Source organism: Grammomys surdaster, unplaced genomic scaffold (assembly GCF_004785775.1).
Source record: "Grammomys surdaster isolate TR1022 unplaced genomic scaffold, NIH_TR_1.0 62, whole genome shotgun sequence".
NCBI lineage: Eukaryota > Metazoa > Chordata > Mammalia > Rodentia > Muridae > Grammomys > Grammomys surdaster.
Window position 1 is genome coordinate 19974817 of NW_021604564.1, and position 26146 is coordinate 20000962.

General features: G+C 40.1%; 1 protein-coding gene and 1 pseudogene across 3 annotated transcripts in view; one reads left to right on the forward strand and one right to left on the reverse strand.

Annotated features, from left to right (window-relative positions):
- The first annotated feature begins 5684 nt into the window (after positions 1 to 5684).
- Positions 5685 to 6260, forward strand: LOC114619011 (annotated as a pseudogene).
- Positions 6261 to 15661: 9401 nt separating this feature from the next.
- The window catches only part of Dcun1d1 (defective in cullin neddylation 1 domain containing 1), a 40267-nt gene continuing 29782 nt past the window's right edge, over positions 15662 to 26146 (reverse strand). For all 3 annotated transcript variants that reach the window (XM_028763695.1, XM_028763697.1, XM_028763691.1), the window contains exons 5-7: positions 19276 to 19358; positions 18946 to 19042; positions 15662 to 17452 (exon numbers count right to left, since the gene is read on the reverse strand). In XM_028763695.1, coding sequence (XP_028619528.1) covers positions 17373 to 17452; positions 18946 to 19042; positions 19276 to 19358 — 260 coding nt within the window. In that variant the 3' untranslated portion in view covers positions 15662 to 17372. The remainder of the gene's footprint in view (positions 17453 to 18945; positions 19043 to 19275; positions 19359 to 26146) is intronic.

Below are 26146 nucleotides of genomic sequence, written 5' to 3' on the forward strand. Positions count from 1 at the left end.
ATGGGAAACCTGAAAAGAGCCAATTTAGGACATGAAATCAGAAACCAAATATCTCCATGAAGAAAAGACGAGACCAGGTAGATGGTTGAAATCTTCCAAACATCAACTAAGAAGAATTAATGCCAGTCATCTTTAGATTAATCCCAAATTGAAGGAGTGCTTCCAAACCCAGGAAAGAGTTTAAGAGAAGCTGACTGTTACCTGATCAATATTGACGCAAAGCTTGTGAAGGAGATACTAGAGGCTGTATCCCTGCACAGTGAAGGGGTACACAACTAATGGGTAGAGATTGTTCTTGGAAGGAAAGAATACTTCACCATAATAAGATCATGAAAGAGCATATTAACAGAAAGACAAACACACCATTGCTTCAATTAGTGCAGAAAAAAGTATAAACAGCTCCCCATTTGTTGTTAAATAAATAAATAAATAAATAGGGGAAGAATATAAAACAATTACCACAATCCAGTATAAAAACGTAGCTAGCAGCAGACTGAATGAAGAATGAAAGTTAGCTTTTCTTCCAAAATCAAGAGTAAGAGAAAGGTATTGACTCCCAGCCATTCTTTTCAAGGTCTGAACACCTACCCAGGGCTTCCAGATTAGGAAGATTATCTGTGTTCACAGATGATATCTAACATATTACTAGAAAACTCTAAATATCTTAATCTGGGGCTTAGGGGTAAAGAACAATAACTGTTCTTCCAGAGATCCTGAGTTCAATTCTCAGCAACCACATGGTAGCTCACAACTATCTATAATAGGATCCAGTGCCTTCTTCTGGTGTGCGGACAAACATGCAGACAGAGCACTTATATACATACATAAATATTTTTTTAAAACTTAAAAAAAATATATCCAGCTGGGCGGTGGTGGCGCACGCCTTTAATCCCAGCACTTGGGAGGCAGAGGCAGGTGGATTTCTGAGTTCGAGGCCAGCCTGGTCTACAGAGTGAGTTCCAGGACAGCCAGGGCTACACAGAGAAACTCTGTCTCGAAAAACCAAAGGAAAAAAATATATATATCCTATAGTCACACATACATACCCCATTAGAACAATGAATTCAGAAAACAAGAAGATATGACCATCAGGTAAAGGAGCATGTTACAAAGCCTGGCAAACTAGATTCAATCCCTGGACTGACACAGCAGAACTGGAGTTGCCCACTGGGCTCTACGAATGGTCCACATAGTACTCATGCACCCCTCCCTATAATGCACTATAAACACATACTTTCAAAAGGTACAAGATAAAAAAAATTGGTCCTGTTTCTATACACTAACAATGAACAATTCAGAAAGAAAGGCTGAGCATGGTCGACACCCCTGTTAGACTACATCAGAGCTTTACTTGACTGAACAGGAGGATCTTGAGTTATAAGCCAGTCTGAGTTACACAGATAAGTCAAACTTTCCCCTTCTTCCCAGAAATCCTATGAAAATGAAGACTGTCACATTTACAAAACCACAGTGAGGAAAATCCTCATGCTCCATGGGAACCCTGTGGGACTTGAACACTCCACACTTTGGAATGCAGGCTGTGACCCCTGGCCATCTTGAATTTATGATACATTTTCCGCTGCTGGCCCAAGAGCTACTCCTTACCTAGATTCCCTTTCCAGGCACTGCACATGGATCCATCCCTTGTGCTCACCAGGACCTAGGTGCTGTGCTTCTGTCTGACCAGACAGGAAATAGCCACAGGCTTATGAATGACCAACCATCTCCAACTAGCTTGTGGACCTACCGGGACCCCATCAGTCCTTCTAGGAACAGGATCAGCACTACACACTGGACAAAGTTTGAAGCTACAACCACAATGGAGAAAGGAATGGATTTTGGATTTTGATCATCAAAATACTTTTTTTTTTAGAAGAAACAACTTGGAGGACTCATAATTCCTGATTTCAAAGTGCAAAACAATAAAGACCTTGCTTTGCACCAAATGTCAAAATGAAATTGACTAAGGATGTAAAACACCAATCTCCAAACTTTAAAAACTAACGCAGCTGAAAATACTCATGCCCTTTGAGTGTAACAGATTACATATGTTATACGTAATGTATACGTTATGTATAGATTATACATCTATAATCCTAGCACCAGGGAAGCAAGGACAGAAGAATCTTTGCAGCTTGATGACCAAGGCAGTCTAGCCAATTGCTGAGGTCCAGGATCAGTAAGAGACTCTGTCTCCAAAAACAAATTAGGAAAATGGTTGAGGAAGACACCCAACATTGACCTCTGGCCTTCATACACATCATCAGAATGGGAAAAATAAACCTGTAAATCCTGTATTGTTAAGGGGTCAATAACCAGAATATAGAAAGAGCTACAACTTTACAAAAACAAAATCAACTTAATTTAAAAAGGGCAAAGGACTTGGACCTCTCCAAAGATGATGTGCAAATAGCTAACAGATATGGAAAAGTGTTTAACATTGAACAAATGCAAATCAAAGCCATGCTGTGGAACTGAAGAGATGGCTCAGGGGTTAAGAGCACTTACTAATTTTCTAAATGACCCAAGTTTGGTTCCCAATACTCATGTCACATGACTCAGAACTACCTGTAAATACAGCTCCAGGGAACCCAACTCCCTCTTCTGCCCTTGCTAGATACCCACAATAAGCATACATGAACCTCTGCACAGTTACATATACACATAATTAAAAATAAAAATTTTAGATATTATCCCACACTCTGGATATTTACTTTGAAAACCAGAAAAGAAAAAAAAAAGTGTCCACAAGCATTCAAGAGACTGGAAAACTGGATAGCACACTGTGTACTATTGGTAAGCCTATAAAGTGGTAAAGCCACTATAGAAAACCACGTCAAAACTTTAAAACTGCCACATCATCTAGCAATCTCACCTGTGGGTGTAGCTCAAAGCAGTGCCTCAAAGAGGTGTATGCACACCCAGGCTCATAGAAGCACTGTTCCAAATAGCCAAGGATTGAAAACCATCTTTCATCTACAGATGTACAAGTAAGCAAAATGTATTGTGTGTGTAGACATACTGTGGACCATTACTAAGCCTTGAACAGGAAAGAAACCCTGCCATATACTTCAACAGGAAGGAATCTTGTGGGCATCCTGCTGCGAAGTAAGACAGTCCCCAAAAGACAAATGCTGTGTGGTTTCATGTGGAAATCTAAAGTAGTAAATTCTTAGAAAAAGAAAAGTTTGTGTTGATTGGAGACTATTAGGGGGAAGGGAGGGAAGCTGTTAAAAGAAGACAGAGGTAGTGGTCGTGGTAGTGGTGGTGGTGTTTTAAACAGTGTGTTTATCATCCCGCAGAAAATACAGCTTACAAGGAAATAAGAACTCGAGACTGCTGGCCTACAAACACAACCTCCATCTATAGTGAAAAAGTCCTTCAAATCTTTTTGGTCATCATTCCTGTCTTCATTCCCACATGGAGGCTTGGGCCCGCTTGACTGGTATTCCATGATGGTCTGACAGATCACTGAAGGTCTGCAGCAATAGTGAGCAGTTGGTGGCTACATATTTTCCTAGGGGAAGATTCACAGCACCAGCTTCCAGCATGTCTTTTACAGCAAGGACTACATCCTCAATACCTAATCCAGGACTTTTTGTGTTCTTAGTGCACTACATAAAGTTTAGACATTACTTCACTGGTCTTAATTCAAGAATATTCTGTCAATCCCTATGTAATAGCTTCCTAAACGCATATTGTGGAAGTCTAGGATATGTATCTCCACATGAAGTGATCTGTTTGGCCAGTGTAATTTCCATTGCCCCTCCATCAGGTCCCTCTAAAATCTGAAACCTCAACATCACTATCTACTGTGCTTTCTTTCTCTATCACCCATCCGATTCTCTATAGAACCTCAACTGTAGTAAAAATGGCATCTACTTTCTCCTGTTTCAAAACCATCACCTGTGTCTCTGACTCCTAAGAGTTGCATTTGTCATAATTCCAAGCCAGGAGTCAGTCTGGGAAGAGCTGCAGTGCCAATTGCTTAAGCCTTCTGAGATCCTGTTTTGATCTTTGCCTGCTTATCACATTAGGGGCGCAGAAGGAAGAGTCATGTTTGCCGCTTTGCCACCAGTCCCTCTGAGACCTGCACTGGTGCCAGCAATGACTTTGTGAATCCAGGAAATTCCCTTCTCACTAAAATCCACCAGCTCGTCAGTGATCCCTGCAAGTGCTGTTCCCTTGGTCTCTGCCCCGCCACCAGAAGGACAAGCATATGCTGCTGTTTTTGTATCACTGAGAGATAAGTTCACCTTTGTTTTCCTTCTTAAAACATTTGCCAGGAAATACTCAAGAGCCCAGAACTTTACAGACTGATTTTATAAACAAAATAGATACACATGCCTTGTCAACAAAGTTGGCCAGAAAGTTTCATTACCATATATATATCACTCATTATGGAGGTAGAAAATCGAGATGGCACTCATCAATAAATATCCCAAAGGACTGGTGCAGAAAAACATGCCAATTCAGGAAGGACCTTCATGGGCTTGTGCAGGATATTTCATAACCTATGACCTCTGAAACTGATAGGCCAATATTAAGAAGTTCTTCAGAAAGTTCCAAAAGTGCTACAGCAAATACTGGGACAAAGTATGTGCCATTTGCACATACTCTGGTTCTTATGTGTGAAAGGCTGCTGTGCAACCATGTCTGCAGATCACTTAAACTACACGCCTCATCACGAGTCACAACCAATTTGTCACGTAAAAGTGGAACACAGGTGCTCCAGAGATGACTCAGCAGTAAAGAGGACTGCCTGGTATTCCAGAGGACCTGGGTTCGATCCCCAGCTTCCACACGGCAGCTCACAACTGTCTGTAACTTCAGCTCCACGGATTCTGATACCTTCACACAGACATACATGCACACAAAACACCAATGCATATAAAATAAAAATAAATTTTAAAAAAGTTGAACAGACTTACTAGAGAATCCTAGGTATACTTCTAAACATTTAAACAAACACTTGTATATAGATGTAGATAGCACTATTATTTAACCTAAACCCAGACTATTGATCAACTGACAGCTATGCATGTCTTTATAATGAATATTATTTACATAAAAAAGGAATGAAGTGCTGATATTTGCTACAGTGTATAATAAGCCTTGGAATCATTATACTAAGGAAAACATTAAAGACAAAACCAAGTATCTATGATGTCATTTATAAGAAATGGATCTGCAGCCGGGCGGTGGTGGCGCTCGCCTTTAATCCCAGCACTTGGGAGGCAGAGGCAGGCGGATTTCTGAGTTCGAGGCCAGCCTGGTCTACAGAGTGAGTTCTGGGACAGACAGGGCTGTACAGAGAAACCCTGTCTCGAAAAACCAAAAAAAAAAAAAAAAAAAAAAAAAAAAGAAATGGATCTGCAGAGACAAGCCATGCATTAGCCCTTGTTAGGTCCCGATGAAAAGGCAACAGGAGCCAGCTCAGGGGTCTCATTTTCTCAGTGGAAATGCTCAGAGATTTAATCATGGTGATCACTGTATGGCCTCAAGAATATTAAAAGCTGTTGAAGTTGTACACTTTAAGCAGGTGACTTTCATTAAATTATGTCATAATAAAAATGTTTGCAAGCTGATACAATATACAAAAGAAAGACACACTATAACCAAGTGTGTTTGATCCAGAAATGCAAGTGCTTTAATATCCAAAAAAGTCGATTCGAGTCGTTGCGCCGACCCTAGGCGGACGTGGAGCTCTTTGCACCCCGTTTCCTGGTCCTGTTTTCTCCTCCGCGCGCCGGCAGGATGGCCCACAAGCAGATCTACTACTCAGACAAGTACTTCGATGAACACTACGAGTACCGGCATGTCATGTTACCCAAAGAACTCTCTAAACAAGTACCCAAAACTCATCTGATGTCCGAAGAGGAGTGGAGGAGACTTGGTGTCCAACAGAGTCTAGGATGGGTTCATTACATGATTCATGAGCCAGAACCGCATATTCTTCTCTTTGGACGACCTCTTCCAAAAGAACAACAGAAATGAAGTACAGCTGCGATCATCTAACCTTTCAAATTTAATGTATATGTGTATATAAGGTAGTATTCAGTGAATACTTGAAAAATGTACAAACCTTTCATCCATACCTGTGCATGAGCTGTATTCTTCACAGCAACAGAGCTCAGTTAAATGCAACTGCAAGTAGGGTTATTTTAAGTTGTTAAAGATAAATTTTCTTGTAGTTTTTTCTTAATATAAATGCCTGTTTTACTTTACTTGTTTTGTTAAAATAAAGTTTGTATATTGCATTTATAAAAAAAAATATCCAAAAAAGTCGATCAGTGTGGTACATATGCAAAAAGGACAGCCAAAATAGTAACCTAAACAGATATTAAAGACACAACTCAGAAAAGTCCTTCGTCAACTAGGAAAAATGGAGTTTAAAACACTTACCAAACTTAATAGTGAAAAATAGATGTTTTCTCTTTAAAACTGGGTAAAAGGCAGGACACTTTTACCACTTCTATTCAACATTATACTATCAAGTAACATAAGACAATAAAACATAAATCCATATAGATTAAAAAGAATTAAGCTATCTTCATTTGAAAATGGCATAATGATATATGTAGTATATTATAAAGTATTCATTAAAGATTAGAATTAGATTAGAATTTATATAGGTAGGACTCAAGATAAATGGACAAAATTCCATCTTGTTTCTATATACTAGTCACAAAATATTCCACATGAAATTAAAAGAAGTTCATAATGACATAAAAATTTAAATAGTGCAATACTTATGGGCAAGTCATAAAATGTGCTAGGAAAAGCTATAGATCTAAGCAAGTGATATATAGTATTCTTCTGTGATAAGTTTTTCTTTATACCTAAAATGATAATCTTCTTTCAAACTAATGTATAGATTTAAGGCAAGGCTTGTGAATAGCATTCCTGACGTCTGGCATCAGAGCATCGCTCACTGGGACACTTATGGGCTGCTTACCTGCCCTTGCTCCACTGGCTGCTGGAACACTACCGCACTCCAGAGGAAGTAAAAAGTGTCTGAAATGCTTCTGAACTTAGTTAACTTTTCAAATAGAGTTGGGAAATAAACCCCACGTGGTGGGCTGTTGGCCTATTGACAAGGTATCAATATAATTAAATGGGGAGGGTGTAACCTGATCAAATAGAACTCGAACTCTTGCACCACATTCAAACTTAAACTGAACCACAAAACTCAAATGGTCTGAACTACAAAATACATAGAAAACTAGGGGGAAACCTTCGGTTAGGCAAAAATCTCTTAAGTTCCAACACAACACTTATTGATTGAGCTTTATCAGTTTTGGGTCAGGGGAAGGAAGGGTAAGATGGGAGAGGAGGAGAGGGCATGAGCGAGTGAGTAGAGAGGAGGGTGGGAGGGAGAGACACTAAAACGTAGATGCCCGCTTGTACAGGCGCACACACGCGCACGCATATGCACACACACACACACACACACACAGACATCAGATGCAAACATTATATACAAAACATATCTGGAATAAAGGAACACACCCAGATAACTCAATAATTAAAAACAAGGCAAGAAGATGGAAAATTCAGTGTCAGCTGGGGCTACAAACCAAGAGTCCATCTGAAAAAAGTCCAGTGTTATCTACAAAGTCCTGCCATATGCTGCATCCTTGAGGACCCAGGAGGATGTAGCTGTGGAAGGTCTGCTAAAGGCCTCTGAGGAATGCATGTTCAATGCAGACACAGCCTCGAGGACCCAGCTCTAGGTCGACAGTCATTTTGTGAATCACTTCTACAGAACAAAAAAAAATGTTCATCAAAAGGAGATCTAATTCAGAGCCAAATGATTCTTCGATGTGTCATGACAGTGGAGAACCTGAAGTGAGATGGCTCTAGGAAAAGCATCCAAGACTGAGAAACTGTGTCTGTGTATGCTTTTGGAATGGATCTGCTGAAATGTATTGACCCAGTAGTGACTTTATAGTGACTGACTTTGACGCAAGTGTTTTCCTGGTGGCTTCCCCTAACTGGGTGCCCTTGTCTGGCCTCAGTGGGAGAGGGCATACTTAGTCCTGCAGTGTCTTGATGTGCTGGTGTGTGTGTGTGTGTGTGTGTGTGTGTGTGTGTGTGTGTGTGTGTGTAGGGGGAGGGTGGTATCCAATGGGGGGGCTTCTCCTTCTCAGAGAAGGGGAGTGGGGAATGGGGGGACAATCTGTGTGAGAGGGTTACTGGAAGGAGGTGGGCTGATATTGGTATGAAAAGTGAATAATTTTTAAAAAAAACGTAATAGACATTTTTTTCCTATAGAACATAAGGCACCTCAAATTCTTGCCCTGAACTTCTGCACTCAGCCCCAACAAGCCAACCCACAGACCAAACACAAACTGTATTGTTCACGTGAGCTTTTGAGTTGTCAAGAGAGATGGACTGAGTGGCTTCAGCCTGTGTCAGACTGAGTCTCTGAATGGCCTGAAAGAATTCAGTGCAGTTTCCTGCATCGAGCAAAGCTTCCTTGTTCCTGTTTGCTCAAATCTCCTTACTAAAGCCAGCTAGTGTGCAGGTCCAGTGCTGCTTCCCTTAGATGAGATGCTGCCCGTTCATAAAGTTCAAGCAGAATTAGGGCATTTGACTACTTTGTTGGAATTCTGTCATTCAACAGAGCTCAAGGATATTTGACTCTGACAAGATCCTCAGCTTCCCAGTGCAGATGGGTTTGCTGGCATAGAGTCAGCTAAATTGGAAAGTCTAAAGCAGACACCTATGCTCTCAGGAAAAAGGGAAGCATCCAAACTTACCTGTGCTGTGCTCACAGAGTGTGTGGAAACAACCCTCCCTTACACACACTCCAATGCTATGAAAAGCTGAGGACAAAGTAGGAGAGGTTGAAGAGAAATTCAAAGAACTCTCAATGTAGACTACTGGATTCTTTAGGAAACCCTGTGAGATATTACAGTTTGTGAAATCTGTCCCCAGGTAACAGTAGGACACAGGAATTACCAGCCACCTCTTCCTTGCTGCTCAAGGGAGATAGAACAGGGAGACGCCTAACTCAATGCAGCTAAATGTAGCCAGTCTGTAGAACAGCCTTATGACTCTGATGAGAGCCGGCAAAGAGCAGCCTGTCCCAGGCTAACCTCTTCCAAAGACCTGAACCCATCAGCGGAGTCTCACTCCAGCCCTTTACCAAGTTCCTTTCATCAAAGATTATGAAGACATAAGTCTTTTTTAAAGGGAACATTCTGGAGGGGAAATTGAAGACACCTATGCACCAATCCCGCATATGTTAGAAACAAAGCCTAATTAGGTACAATGCACATGTCATGCTAAGGCGTAAGGCTCGGTGTGTACATGTTGTCTAATTTCTGAATATCCTCATCGTCCCCTAGGCTTGTGTCCATTAGCAGAGATTTTTCCACTTTCCACCAAGTGCTCCAGCCACAAATCCTTCTCCATGACTTTACCTATTCTAGACAAGTCTTACAAATGGAATCACAGCTTTCCCCCTTTACGACTGTCCTTGTACCCACCACAATGTCAGGGTCATATGTGTTGTAGCATCTTATTTCATTGAATTAGCAAAGTATTGAGTGCAAAGTAACCACAGCATCACCCACCGGGCACCTCCACAGCGCCCTCTGCTTCTCATCATGTGGTCCAACAGCCTCCCCCTTTCCCCGTCACGGTCCCCCTTCTAGTTTTATAGCTAGTAGCTATTCACACCTACACATGTATAAAAATTAATAGCTAAGGCCTGTGTATGAGAACAGCTCTTTCTGACTCTGGGTTACCTCAGCATTTTCTAGATCCATTTCCTTGCAAATTTATTTAGTTAGCTAAATAAAATTCAATTGTGCATTTGTACCATATTTTCCCTATCCATCTATGGATGTGTTCAACACTGTGGTAGTTTCTGTGGTGGGATTGGTGGGATACAGAGTCCTCATGGTATATAACCATGACGTACACACAGCTCACATAGAACTTCTAGCTTTACAGACTGCCACAATGGCTGTATTAGTTACTCCCACCAATAGTGAGTAAGGGTTACTTCTCCACATCCTCACCAACAACTTGTGGTTTGTTTTATTATAGACATTAAACTGTATTTTGCATTTCTCAATAGCTAAGGGTGTTTTTTAAGTAACTTTTTACTTAGACTTCATCCCTTCCTGACCAGCACTGTGTAGACGCACATCCCTTCCTCAGCCAGGTGGTACACGCATTGCTTCTTGTTAGCTCCTATGCTTCTAATATTCTGGATGTTTTTGTATGAACGATGTTTTATATTCTTTTGAGTATACCTAGGAGAATTTTAGATGGCATGCTAATTCTGTACTTACTGTATTCAGGAAGAGCCAATCTTTTTTCTTACTAATGGTAAGAAAACACTGATAACTAAATGGAAAAATAGAACGTGATGATGTTAAAAAACCCTTACACTGAAATAACTACCCACTAACTAATTTGGTTTCTGGGAATTGCTTCTAAACAAACCAACATTCCAAATACAGGTGACATGCATGTATGTTAAGACTGGCCAGGAAACAAGCATGTTTTTGTTCCCTGACTTTTCTGGAATTTTTCATTAAAAAAATTTAAAAACACAACCATAGAAAAGCACAACAGCTTGTAATCTGAAACACTGGCCTGATTTGTCGTAGTGGGGACCTACCTCAGGGCCTCACTCATGCTAGACAAGGGTTGTAAGTTCCGCCTCTAGTGCCATGCTGCCCTTTGACCTGTAACCAGGGACCACCTGAGGCTGAGGCAACCTTGTACAGCTACACAGGCAGCTGGGGCAGAATGATAAGTAAATCTTTAGGAAATTCACCAAAATTTCAAAGTTTCCTCAAAAGTAAAAGATCTAAAACACACACACAGTACTTCACACCATTTCACAGCCCTCACACTGATGGTGTGACTGTCATATGTGACACTTTGCAGCCAGCTCACCACACATCAGCACCAACTCTCACTCCAGAACCACTCACTTGCACTAGCTTCAGAAAACTCAACCTTCATGGAGGAACACAGTCCAGACCGATTTCATTTTTCCCCCCTAGTTCTAGAGCAATCTTCCAGGTCATCTCAAAGTCCCTCAGACTGCACATCCTGTAGATAAGAGAGCTAACCAGAATGAGCATGTGTATGAAGGAAGGAGAAGGGCGAGGAGAACCAGCAATACTTGTGTGGTGGAAGAACATCTCTAAGTGGTTACAGCTACAATTCCAAATCTGAAACAGAGATGAAAACGAATCCACACAAGGCAGAGACATTCATAGCATCATCATCTTAAAAAACAAAAACATTTGCTTGAAAGCATGTTGGCTGAAAAAAAATCCCATGTCAACATACCGTTCACAGTGGCTACAGTCCACAGAGGGACAAGGCGGCCACATAACCTCTGTTCCCACAGCACAGCACTTTGGCCAAGGTGGCCATGTCACCTCTGTTCACAAACAGCACAGCACTTTGGCCATTTTACACATTTATTTTACTCTAAATTTATCCATCCCCAACCTTGATCTCTATTTTCTTCTGGAAAAAAATTCTTGCTTGATACCACCCAATTTTTTCATTAGATAAAAAGTTTTCTCTATTTTGTAACCTGAATTAAAATTTTAATATTTATATTGAATATGCCTTTACATACAAACATACTTTCCAGATGTCAAACAGTTGTACTGTTTCCTCTTCCATGTTTGTTAAGCTGTTCCTTGTACGCTTCCCACAACTGTTTCAAATCAAACTTTGTTTTCACTACTTTGGTTCAAAACGTTTCTGTTTTAACTTGATGGGTGCTTTCTTCCAGAGAAGGGCTTGCTTCTAAGCTGATGCTGTCTTTTCCTTTTATCTCCATGTCTTTGCACTGGCTGGCAGATTTGCCAAAGAGGTAAAGTTACCTTCTCAGACAACCAATAGCACATCTTAGGAACAGGTGTGTAGCTCCACTGGTCGGTGCTTCTGGAGGCCCTGCGTTCCATTTCCAGCACTGTATAAACCTTGCCTGTGATCCCAGTCCTCAAGGGCAGGAGGTCAGGTGTTCAAGATCATCCTCATTTACAGAATGAGTTCAAGGCCAACCTGGAGGCTGCATTAGACCACCTCAAAACTAAACACAAAACATTTTAAAACTCAAATATTAAGAACTAACTTAAGGAACTGGAGGGATGGCCCAGCAGTTAAGAGCACTGGCTGCTCTTCGCTAGGATCGGAGCTCCATCCCCAGAAGCCACATGGTGGCTCACCAGCACCTGACTTCAGTCTCAAGGGATCCAATGCCCTTTTCTGGGCTCCTTGAACACGACACACAGAAATACATAAAGGCAAACACCTATACACATAAGAGGAAGAAAAACCACCCAAGCTGCTCATGGTATCACATGCCTCTAGTCCCAGCATTTGGGAGGCTGAGAGGCAGAATTACGTTCGAGGCTATACTGGGCTATAGCATGCCCCATTTCCAAAAACACAGTATCAAAACAAAGTTAAAAAAACTGAATTCTAACAAATCTCCTATGAAACACTTAGAAGAGAGAAAAGCAGTAGGGTGTGGTGGCATGCACCTTTAACCTCAGCCTTCAGGAAGCTGACTGAGGCTGAGGCAGGTGGATCTCTGTGAGTTCATGGTTAGCTGTCTCAAAACCCACACTAACAAAATAAGCAAAAACAAAACCAAAAATAAACAAATCCCAAAACACCACCACCACCACTACCAACCAATCACCCACAAAAGATAAAAGTATAAAGCCCTGAAGTAGAGACATCTGCAGTAGATAACTCAAACACCTTGAGCTGTAGCCTGCAAATCAAAGGACAGTATAACTGCAAAAAATTAAAATGAAACTTGCAACTTGCTTGTGAAGGAAGAGAACCTTTGTATACACTTAAGCACATCTTTAAAAGTTCTGTTTAAAAGAGTAGAGGGATGTTGGTACTTTGCTTGTCTAACATACACAATGCCATCTCTGAGCCCCAGCTCCAAATAAGCCCGGTGTGGTGATACACACTTGTAATCCCAGCACTCAGGAGATGGGGACTAAAGGATCAGAAGTTCAAAGATATCCTTGGTTACACAGTGATTCTGCCTGGAGTCCATGAGTTTCCATTTCAAAACAGTAACAACAAAAGCAAAAGTGAGTAACTAACTACGAAGCAATTCTCTTTAAACTGAACTAGATAAAGCCGTTACCCTTTAGGCCATGATAACTCTGCTCTTTTCACCATGATTTAATAGTTTATGAGGGGTTTTATGCTGTTATTTTTGATGATGTTTGTTTTTCAAATTAACCTGGGGTGGAGAGATTAAGGAGAGCTGGCTCTGCTCCTCGGGTGGGGCTCGGGTGGGGCTCACAGCTGTTTTAGGTGGCTCCCAAGGGCCTGCATATCTAGCTGTCCAGGACCCCATGCATTCTTTTGGCCTTAATCAGTACCTGTAATCATGTGTACACACCACACATAGCCCGAGTCACATAATTTAAAATAAAAAGAATCTTGAAAAACAATCAAGCAAAGAGAAGTCAAAAGCTGCATTAGCACCAATGACTGAGCCCACAGCAAGGTTGTCCAAGAGGTAGTCTACAGGAAATGACACTTTCCAAACAGGCAATACAGAAAAGAGGAAGCCAAGAGTGCCCAGAGGAGACCACTGGTGATAGTTCCAAGATTATCTGTTCTGCCTCCAGAGTGTGGTACAAATAAAGCAATTCAGTTAACCAAATGGAGTAAACGGAAACCAGAAATGAACTTCACTAAATTCCTACGAAATAAAAAGAACTGCTATGATTATAAAAATGGAAGCAATAAATGGGTTCAGAAATACACTCAAGTTTATAATCAATTAAAGGGTGAGCCATAATTTGACCCTATTCATCATCTGTCATATAAAAACCACAATTCAGTTATTAGGATATATGATAAATAGTTCACATTTTAAAACATTTATCATTACATTATAAAATTTGATAAACTCTTATCAAAACATCTCAGCATTCAATATAAACCATATTATTAAAAGTTTAAGGTAACAACAACAACGACAAAAGCCCAGAGATGTCAGGTAAATATTTCCTATTAAGTACACAATTTAACATTCAGAGCCACATAAATTCTCACTAAAAGTTGATTCATTTTACAAAGGCATACTTTGTAAACAATTATAACTTTTCCCAACACCATTTTTCACTTTTAATCCCAAAATTATTCTCTTAGGTCAACTTGCTCCCATCTGTATGGCAAAATTACAGGTTTCCCGCTGACAATTCTTACAGCAGCACACCTAAACACACAAACAGGCTGGGCATGGAACGGCTCAAACTTATCATCAAAAAACAAAACAAAACAAAACAAAAAACAACAACAAAAAAAAAACCCTCTGTACGTAGATCCTTGAGAAAAAAAAATAAGTCTACCTTGTTTAAGAATTATTCAGGAAAGAGATTACATAAAAGGCTTCCGATGTTTTTGCAGAGTGAATTTACTGTCACTAAAACTTTTAAAAAGTACAATGAGGGTGCACACTCACAGTGCCGCAGTATATAACTAATGCAGTTAATTAAACAGTGCAGCTCAGCACAGTTGTAAACATTACGGAGTAAACACGTGGCATAGCTTCTCTTCCCCCCCACCCCCAGATGTGCCATTACAGCGCTCGGCCGTGAATAACGACTCTTCCTGGAAAAGTCTTCAAGTATAGTCTAGTTTTGTGAAACACTAAAACACTGAAATAATATGGGAGAGGATTTAGTCATGGCAAATTTACTGAAGCTTTTATTGCCTCTGTGGGTAATATGACAGGGATTGGAGAAGACACACTTGAACTTACAGAGTTATGCAGATGATAGTCACTGAAGAGAACCTTGACCTCAAGTATTTTTATATGTGGGTACTTCTCATTTTATACATTTTACTATTTAAAAAGCATTACATTTAAAAGTGTGTACCTGTTCTGACATTTGGCAAAAAGTAAACTCTCCCTATGGTTCTGTCTGAAAAAAGACTCAGCTTGAAGACCTGACCCAAACAAAGACCGAACCCCATGAACTGAAGCCAAGGAGCTGGCCATGTATCCGTATGGCCTCTCGAAGACTTGCCGATGCCCCTCCCCCAACAGGGTAAGCATTTTCAGTACAAAGCACTCCCTATGACCAGACATTCACCCTCAGAACAAACACATTAAATCAATGTTCTCTTGGAGCCCTAGAGATAGTCCTGTTTAATCCTAAAATGCCATCATGGTGAACAACCTTAACTCTTTTTGCTACATAATTAAAAGCTTTATATATTTGTGTTTATAATTACACAGTAATTGTAAATGTTTAGTACCAAACTGATGACAAACACTATTTTGTTAAAAAGTCTTGCATTTAAAAATAAAATCTGTAAAACCCAAAGCATTAGGCCACACACAAATATAAAGATTTTTATGAAAAAAAAATTTATGAGGGAGGGAAAGAAGCTAATGGAGTCTCATTTGAAAACAAATCATATCTGAATCAATCTGAAACAATACCAGAACTCAAAGTGTTCCATGTAGGGAATAAACAATATAGGCCTGTAAAACTTTTAAAGATATATATATATATATATATATATATATATATATATATATATATATATCTTCAATTTTTTTCATAATTGAAGTTCTTTATATTTACAAAAATGAAATCAAGAAATACTGAAAACAGCAAGATTCTTTTTTCTTTTAATAACCAATCCCTGTAACGTGAATAGAAATTTACTCTAAGCTTCTTTTGGTAGAAATGCATTCCTAAATTAAAGTTATGATTGGATTAATGATATATCTGTAAGGTAAGCTTTCTATGCATTTTCCAAATCACGTGACTAAAAAGCAGTTTTAATCATTTCCATATCTGCATAAACTGTTCTGCCGTCCTGAGGAACATTCCTTGGTACCCTGCAGAGGACCTGGATACATGAAGCAAAATCTATTCCTACTGAAGACCAGTCACCCAACATTTAGTTCATCATTCTAACTTCCTCATGGAAATATTTACGAATATACCCCCTCACATGTCAGTATGTTATCAGAGAAACAAGCATTTTCAGCAGGAGAGCAAGTCATGAATCCTGTCATGGAAAACAAAAAAAAACAAAACCAAAAACAAACAATCAAGACTGCATTCTGCTTTGATGTGGAAATAGCAAATGCAAGCGAGACAAAAACAGTCAAAAGTCAAATAATTTATAGAACAGAAACCATCGGTATGTGCACCAGTGCTCACTTGTCTGACCACCTCTGCTCCTGGAGTAAAGCCATTTCAGCAGTCAGCACCCAGCAGTCAGGCAGCATGGCTGGACAACTGCTGGAGGGAGCATTGCTGTGTGAGGAAGGCTGAACCTCACGGCTCATCACAACCATTTCCAAAATTTAAATCTTACTATCTTCTTATAAATTAAGTGAATTGCATTGTGTTCCATAGTGTGATGACAAAAAAATTAAAAAAAAAAAAAACAAACCTAAAACCCTCATGCCTAAATTTAGAATATTATATTGTATAGCAATCCAAAACATTCAAAACAAATGAAATAGTTTAACTTATTCGAAAGGCATAGAAGCATTTCAGAGCATAATGAAATCCGATTATGTGCTGTGTGATGCAGAGAGTGGAGGCTAACATTCGGTCTCATTACAATGTTTTTTAAATAAAAGTTCACTGTAGGACACTGTGTATAAACATGGGTAAGATAACCACAGACTTGTTTTGTAGAACCTTCGTGAGAGTCTGAGACACAAGACATATTTCAGGGAGTTACCAAATTATCCTTTTTTTTTTCCATGTGTTGGTTATTTTGACATTTCTTTTATCAGGTATTCTACTCACACCAACAGTACATATGGTTTGCCAGGAAAATTAAATTCCCCCAATCAAACACCTTTCCAGATGCGGTACACTCAGATAAATCACTCTCATTTGAAGTGCTACCAGCATAGTCTTTGCAACTAGCCCAAAGCATATACTTAAGAAGTTTTTATAAATTGTTTGTGGTGTTCATTATTATGTTTAATTCTTATGCCAAACTGTTTTCTGATGAAGACAGCATTGTGCTTTATGCAAGAATGGAAACCTCAAAATAATCACCATCAAGCTTCTATGACTTATGGGAAGACAAACTAAGATGGTCCACAGGTATAAGATGAAATCCACAATGTTGGAATTATAAATGTTTAGAGTGGCCCAGACTAGAAGACAAGCCCAAACCACCAGTAGAAGAATGGAGTACGATATGGTCCAAGATGTATCCTTAGAGTCTTATCTCAACCCTCAGTTTGAACTATGAGGATTGATCTTCAGTTCAGTCCAGCCAGCAGAAATTGACTGTGCATTTTTCCGTTGTATTTATTGTACAGACTATGTACATTCTAGAAGGTTCCTTTAGTGCTACACTGTTGTACTTTTTGTCCCAGCAATTTGAGGGCGTGCAAATTCCACAAAGTCATCAATAAGAACAGGCCATGCTCCTGGAAAAAAAGAAAAAGAAAAAAAATATGGGAGACAGATAACAGAGAAAAGCAGAATCAAAGCTAATATGTTAATAGAATCCTTTTTTTTTAATAGCTTTCTCATAAGAATTAAGAGTATGTGACTCTTATCTATTCCCAGTGATCACTTTTTAAAAATACCAGTATTATGTCTTCTATTAATATATTCCTGTCTTTAATCTATTATTGTAGAATGGGGTTATTGCTTAACCAATGAAAATATCTCTTCTGAGCAACAAATCAGTAATAGAGTAGTAGTGTGGTTTTCAGAGTTTTATTAAAGCCAGGCAGTCTAGTTGGTGACGCTGTGACAAGTCCTCCAGTCCCTCCCTCATGAGCAGCTCAGTGTTTAGTGAAGAGTATGGAAAGGAAGTAGAGGCTCAGCCGCGCAGACCGAGGACATTTCTGAGGATGTGAAGTATACGGGAGGGGTTTCAAAGAATGTCCTACACTCAAAAACTTAAAAAAAATGACTGCTTGGTTCTCCTGAGGAGCTAGGCAACAGTGAAGGATCAGCTCATGCGCCACTGAATGCGGTATGCTGTGCACACAGACATGGGAGAGTTTATGAACAGTGGCTGAATGCAGCTGAAGTCGTTTTAAATTATACAAATCCAGCACGGACAAGACTAAAAACAAAAACAAAACAAACAAACAAAAACAAAAAGAAAAACAACCAAAAACCAACCTCACTGGATTCAAATGAGATAAAATACATAAGAGAATGCAACTCTTACGGTAAACCGAACATGTTGAGATGAGTGAATATTCTTATGCCTTTATACAGGACAAATACTGGTAAGGTTTTATTTCTCCTTTAATTGTGTGGTGCTACAGAGTCCAGACACCACAAATGTTCTGCACCTAAGACTTCATCCTATCCTCCTTCACAGCAGTTGACCAAGAGGCAAAACAAACAAAAAAACAGAACAACAAAACAAAACAAAAAGGGAGCTAAACTCTGACCTCTTATAGTCAGATTATCTATATCAAGTTTTCAGAACTCTTCTGCTTGAGAAATTTGCCACTTTGTTGTTTGTCAATTAATTAATCAAATACATTACTTTTATGTTTAAATATCAACAAAAATAAATACATTTTATTAAAATATGCTAATTACTGCAAAAAATTTAATTTCAACTACAAAATAGTTTTGTAAAGGCTTGCTTTTACTTCTTGGAAAGAAATAAAGTACTGAAAAATGTTTTTAAAAAAAAAAAAAAAAAACCCCAAAAACGGAATAGTCACTCAAATAAGTGCCACAGCAAGTGCTTAGCAAATTAAAGCCTGGCTCAATTTCTAGTGCACATGCACCACACACGCCACATACAGAAACACACACACACACAAACACACACACACACACATACACACACAGTGGGGTGTATATGTGTAAAATCTCAGAAAAGGAAGATCACTTCCATGGAAACAGTGGATGAAAGGTCAGGCAAGGCAGGTAATACTTTTGCTACCTTCTTCATCATAATTGGACATGTCATCTGCAATCATTGAACTGAAGTCTAACAGAAGATTCCACGTGTCTTTTGGTATTGATCGTTTATGGTGCTCCTATTAAGATATCAAAAACAAGAAGCCTTTAAATTATGAAAACAGTTGGGAAAAGTTAATCCAGCTGTTGCAAAACATAAAATGTAACACTTGTAAAATGAAATATTCTGGTAATCAAATTTCTCATTCTATATACATGATATGCTGAGATTAATGATGCCTTAAAATAAATTAATATTTAAGTACAATATAATCTTCAGAGAAAACAGAAACTGCAGAAAATGTTAACTTACCAACAAAAATTTATTCCATAAGTCTAAGAATTTAAATCTTCCATTAAGCACTAAGTTCCAGTAAGCAATGGCCATTTCTAGATCTGTAATATTAAAAAATAAATTATGAACTTTAATGCTTCGAATAGATGTCCCTGCAAAAGAACAGTGAAACAAAGAAAGCCATTTGCATTCTGAGTGTCAGAGATCACACTTTTCTTAAAGACCTAAGTCCACACTTATAACCTGCTTCCATTGCAGTGAGTTTCCAGACAGAGCCTCTGGGGGAAGAATAACATGGCTTACCTCACAGGGTGTTCTGATGCGAACAAGCATGTGCAGTTACGCGCTTTTCCACTGCCAAGTACTCATACGTGGAGGTCCCCAGCCTCAGCCTCGAACCTTCCAACCTTCTAAGCCAAAGAACTATTTGCTGTAGTGGCTGTGTATACAGCACAGGCTACTTAGCAGTACCCAGACTTTATCATCAGACACCAGTATGTCTCTTACATGGCCAAAGACATTCTAGAGGACAAACCTGCCCCAGTTAAGATCATACCAATGGGTTAAAATGCAAAGGATCACTCAATTTCTAATCTTAAACTTCTTACACTCCACAGCTGATGTCTACCATGTCCTAACTACAAAGTGCCATGACAATACTGTGGGTTTTGTTTGTCTGTTTAAGTCTACGTCGGTTGTTCTCTTGCCCCAGACCATCGTTCTCATAAGATGCATATTCTTGACAAGGCTCATTCCCCAGTACCATGAAAAAATAAAGTAATTTAAAAATTAAATACTACTAATAATAACCTAGTTTTTTTTTTAATTTCCCCATGACAACACAAAAGTCTCTTTAGTTAGACATGAACACAGAAGGCTAAAGGAGAAATCCTGCCAACACCTGCTGTGACAAACTCTGACCTGTTCTGCAACAGAAAAGACAAGTTGGATCTTTTCAAGGAACTCAAGTAGTTGAAGCTGCCCAGCTTTTAAAAGAGACTGACTAGGTAAATCATACTGCAGGAACCTTACAGATCCTTTCAGCTGTGATGTCAGGACCATGTGACAAACTGAGGGAGCCCCGAAACCCAGGGAAGACTAAGCTGGGCAAGCGCTGCTGCTCACACTGTTCTTAAATAGAAAGAGAAACTCACTGCTTACTCACTGACAAAAAGAACCCAGATGTTCTAGGAAATCAACTGAAAATCACAAATGATAGAAACCTGGAAGAATCTCTGGTGGTCTGAACAAAAATGGCCACTATGGACTCATATATTAGAATGTTTGGTCTGCAGTTGGTGAAAACCTTTGAAAAGGATTAGGAGGTATGGCCTTGTTAGAGGTGCGTCACTACACGTGACTAGCTCATGCCATTCCCAATTAATTCTCTCAGCTGCTTGTGGATCAAATGTGAACTCTCAGCTACTGCTCCAGCATCATGCCTGCCTGCTGCCATGGTCTCCACTATGATAGTCATAAAATCACTCTCTGAAACTGTAAATCCAAATTCAATGCTCTCTTCTGTAATTTGCCTTTGTCATGGTGTCTCATCACAGTGACTATATGAAGGTCCCTTAGTAATTAGAAAAATACAAATTAAAACAACTTTAAGATTTCAGCTTGTTGCAGTCAGAATAGGTAAATTTGATAAAACTTATAATAAATGCTGGCAATGACTTAGGGAAAGGAGAACCCTCACTCACTGCTTAGGGATTGCACTGTAAAGAATTCTCAAAAAGCTAAAAATAAGTCTACAATATGACCCATTCCTCAGCATTTGGTGGTCTGGATAGGAACAACATTCCCCCTGACCCATGCTCATATATATATTTGAAAGCTTGGTCATTAGAGAGTGATGTTACCAGACAGGGAATAGGAGGGGTGACATTGTCAGAGTAGGTGTGGCTTTGCTGGAGGAAGTGTGTCACTGGGGAGGAGCTTTGGGGTTTCTTCTTCTTTTTTTTTTTTTTTTTTTTGGTTTTTCCAGACAGGGTTTCTCTGTGTAGTCCTGGCTGTCCTGGAACTCACTCTGTAGACCAGGCTGGCCTCGAACTCAGAAATCCACCTGCCTCTGCCTCCCAAGTCCTGGGATTAAAGGCGTGCGCCACCACTGCCCCGCACTTTGGGGTTTCAAATGCTCAAGCCAAGCCCAGTGTTTCTCTCTCTTCCTGCTTCCTGTGGGTCCAGACGTAGAATTCTTAGTTCCTCCAGCACCACGCCTGCCTGTGTGCCTTCTTGCTTTCCACCATGCTAATAATGAACAACACATGTGAAACTGTGGGCAATCTCCAATTAAATGCTTTCCTCTATGAGCATTGCCTTGACTACGACGTCTCTGCACAGCAGTACAACAGTGACTCTCAGAATACAGTTCATGATGAAGCTACGTGAGCAGAGTTCTGAAAGCCTGTGAGAGAACTTCAAGGAAACAAGGAGAAAGTCTTGTAACCTCTGTCTCTCCGTAACATGCATTGTTCTTGGGATATATTTTTGTGCCCCTCTCAAGTGCAGTAAATAGGAGTGGGTTTACTTCATTATCTTACTATTCTATTCAGATGTTTCTAACCACCAGTTGTCCTCTTATACAGAGAAACTCATGACCTTGTCCTTGTGACTAGACAAAGTGAATACCACAGAATAGAAATTGTCTGATGTTCTGAATAAAGTTGGCTATTGCATCAGACTTTAGTGTGCCTCATTTTTAGGTTCTGCTCCCCAGTGTTCATGCTGCTAACTAGAGTAGTGACGAAGACAGAAAAATACCAGAGAGAGGTACTGCTATACAATGCTTCCTGTTTGCAGATTCTAGACTGTAGGTTAAGAAAGCAGTTGATGCTGTAAGAGGGGCTTGCTGGGCCTCCCCCTAGGGAGGGAAGGCAACGGTGCTGAAAGCTGTAGAGTATAACGGCCTGGCTCAAGAGGTGTCGGGAGAAGAATGGCAGGTAAGTAGCCTAGAGATCATTCTTACGATATTTTGCCAAAGGATGTGGCTGTTTTTTACCCTTGTCTGAAAAGTCCACCGGAGGCTAAATCAAAGAGTTTTGAACTAAATGGCACTGGTAGAGGTGATACCAAGGCAGCCTAGAACTGCCAATGCCCTGTGACTATTTGTGATTACGTTTATGCAGTCTAGAATGAAAAGGTGCAAGCTAATCGAGGAAAAATACAAAATGCAGTCTGAGAAGAAAAGGAGAATCTGGAAGTGCAATAGAGCTAAGTCCAGGGCTTAAAGACAGGAAAGAGTTTAAAAAAAAAAAAGCCTTATTCTAAAAGTAATCAAGAGAGTGGTAAACTCAGGCGAACCCAGACAAGCTTCCAACTCATGAAAAGAAATTAAGAAAAATTTAAGCAGTGAACGAACCAGAGAACTAATGCAGACGTAACTGAATGAAGGGGCCATAATCCAGCCCCAGCAAGTAACAGAACTTGGCAACTTTGGTCACATGGTCCTGACTTCAGAGACAAGAATATAAAACAGGGTTATGGAATCTCCCTCTGTGACTAAGGAAAGCTGTCGGGGCCAGGCATACGCACCTGCATGGAGGCCCAGAGAAGCCTTTGCATGAGGCTGTGAAGGTGAAGCCTGGATTGACTTAGAGATCCCAAAATGTCAGAGATGTCAGAGCTATGGATACCTGCTGAGGAAAGCTGCACACTGGGTGAGGAACTAGCCCAAGATAGAGAAGTGTGTTGTAGTCAACAAAACTGAAAGAACTTTAAGATCTGAAGAGCTCTTGGACGTCAATATGGAGGTGCAGAGTGTGGGGTGTGCCCTGTTGGTGTGAGGTCTTGCTTTGGTCTAGTATTTCCTCACTGCGCTCCCTTTCCTCCCCATTGGAAAGGCAGTATTTATTCTGTGCCACTGAATGTGATGTGATCTGCTTTTGATTCTGATTTTATAGGGGGTCACAATTAAGAAATTGCCATGAATCTCTGAAGAGACTTTGGGCTTGTAAACAGTGTTGCCACTGGGATAGACTATGGGGACTTTTGATAATGGACTGAAAGCATTCTGCATTACTATATGGCTACAAGCCTATGGGGACCAGGAAATAAAATGTGGTGGTTTGAAAAGGAATGGCCCCATACGTGCATATATTTGAATGTGTGGTCATTAGGGAGTGGTGCTACTTGACAGAGAATAGGAAGTGTGTCACTGGGAGTGGGCTTTGAGGTTTCAAATGCTGAAGCCAGGCCTAGTGTCTGTCTGTCTCTCTGTCTCTGTTTCTCTCTGTCTCTCCCTGTCTCCCCCCGAACTCTTTCTCTCTCTCTTCCTGCTGCCTGTTGGTCCAGATGTAGATCTCTCAACTCCTCTGGCCCCAAGTCTCCCTGTGTGCACCCATGTTTCCCACCATGCTGATAATCAACTACACCTCTGAAACTGTAAGCAACACCCAATTTAATGATTTCCTTCATAAGAGTTGCTGTGGTCATGGTGCTTCTTCATGGCAATAGAACACTGTCTAAGACAGGAGTAACATCCTATTCCAGAGATACTTGCTCATCTCCATTCATTATTGTAGTCACAAAAGCTAAGAGATGGAAACAACCTAAATGTCCTTCACCTGATGAATGGGTAATGAAAATGTAGTACAGAAACACTATGGAAAATTATAAAGAAAAAAATAAATCATAAAATTTGTAAGTAAATGGATGAACATGGCAGGGGGGCTGTATATGTAAAGTAATCCAGACCCAGAGAGGAAAGTGTCTTAGTTAGGGTTTTACTGCTGTGAACAGACACCATGATCAAGGCAACTCTTATAAGTACATTTAATTGGGGCTGGCTTACAGGCTCAGAGATTCAGTCCATTATCATCAAGGTAGGAGCATGGCAGCATCCAGGCAGGCATGGTGCAGGAGGAGCTGAGAGTTCTACATCTTCATCTGAAGGCTGATAGAAGACTGACTTCTGGTCAGCTAGGATGAGGGTCTTATGACACACCTACACAAACAGGGCCACACCTCCTAATAGTGCCACTCCCTGAGCCAAGCATATACAAACCATCACAGTAAGCATAATGTATTTTCTCTCAGATCTATAGTTCATAGCACTAAGTCTTCAGATATAAGCATATAATTTGGAGTAACTGAATACACCAGGAAAGAAAAAAAGATCATGGGGTGGGAAGAAGTTTTAGAAAAGGTCACCACAGGATACAGGTTATATGGAAGAGAAACATGAGAAACAGGGAGGGGCGCTAACTAGAGAGAGGAGAGAGAGGAAGACAGAAGGAAACAGAGGAAGGAGGGATAAATAACAAAGATATTTGAAATAGTCACAGGAATCATATTGTTTTATATTTACTTAGAATTACGTATCTATGTCTATGTGTAGATGCATAGACACAGTTTAAGTTATGCTACTTGGAGTGATGATGCCTCCTGGCAAGAGCCAAACATTGTCTAACAAAAGTCCCAGCACCTGGCCAGACATGAGAAACCTCCTTTTGGAATTATTGGTCAGAGGCATCTCAGACTCCCAAAACAATACAAGCTATTTATTGCCTGTGGCCTCCTCCAAGAGGTTGAAGATGAGTCTCCATGGCTGAAGACAGCAATACTCTGGGTACAAGACTTGGAACACTCAAGCTGGATTTGACCTGGAAGCCTCCTTCTTGAGGCCTAGTATTTCGGTTAGAAGATAATACACAGACTGCATAGGAAGAGAGGAATCAATCCTCTTGCCCAGCTGTGGTGTCTATGGACCACAATGACAGCATGGCATGCTGTCCCAACAGGTGCAATAGTGGTGCTTCTATCTTGAGAGTAACTGACAGCAGTCTGAGTGAACTTGTGGCTTACCTACTACACGGAAATCATGCCTAGTACTGTCAACTTATCCATCTGTGGTTGGTGAGGTCACAGATCTTAGAGGAGAGCCTACTACTGCACATCCATAAACTTGAATGATTCTATCTGCATTTTAAATACTTCTCCTTACACCCATAGATGAGTGCAGCTCTCTCACACACACCCCAATTAAAGAAGTTTCTTTTTGTAGCAGTCAGAGAGACTATTACTGACAATCACAACTGATCAGAATGCAGAGACTACTGACGTGGGGTGCCCCACCTGATACAGTCACAACAGACCAGAACATCAAAGTCTCAAGGAACACAGCTGAAGAGGAGGTGGAAAGCATACAGAAGCAAGAGGTTCAAGGCATCTATTGCAGGACTGTGTCTTCTAGAACATTCAGGGTTTTAGGGTTTTTTCCCCCTGAGGTTGTATGACCTTGCATAATACACATTCTAATAGCATCATTTTGTGATTATATTTTTCTTTTCAACAGTCTCTGTCTATCTCTCCCCCTGAATCTTCATTACCCATCCATTTGGTGAATTCAATTCTTTACTATAGTGTAGGATTAGAAGCTAGGATCCACAAACAAGAGAAAACATGCAGCAGTAGTCTTTCTGAGTCTGGGTTATTTTACTCAGAATAATCTTTTCTAGATCTATCCATTTACCTGCAAATTCCATTTTTTTTTCTTTACAGCTGAAAAGTATTTTTATAGCCTTATTATTTAAAAAATCTTACAAAAAAAATCACACACTAATATGAAGCAGACCCAAAGTCTACATACCCAGTGAATTCCTATGCATTTAGAATTACCTATTCTGAAGCTGTAGAGCTTCACACTGGATTTTATGCTGTCATTGATGAATATATTTTTATGCACTTATCTACCACCAAAAATAAAAAAATCCACGCCAAAGTTAGAAGTAAAAATGATTAGCTTTCTATTCCCTTTCATAACTCGTATCCATCACCTGCCCTCTCTCCTCACGCCCTATATTTAGCCTTTGCCTTCCTCTTTTCTATACTGAATCAATCAATCTCTCTCTCTCTCTCTCTCTCTCTCTCTCTCTCTCTCTCTCTCTCT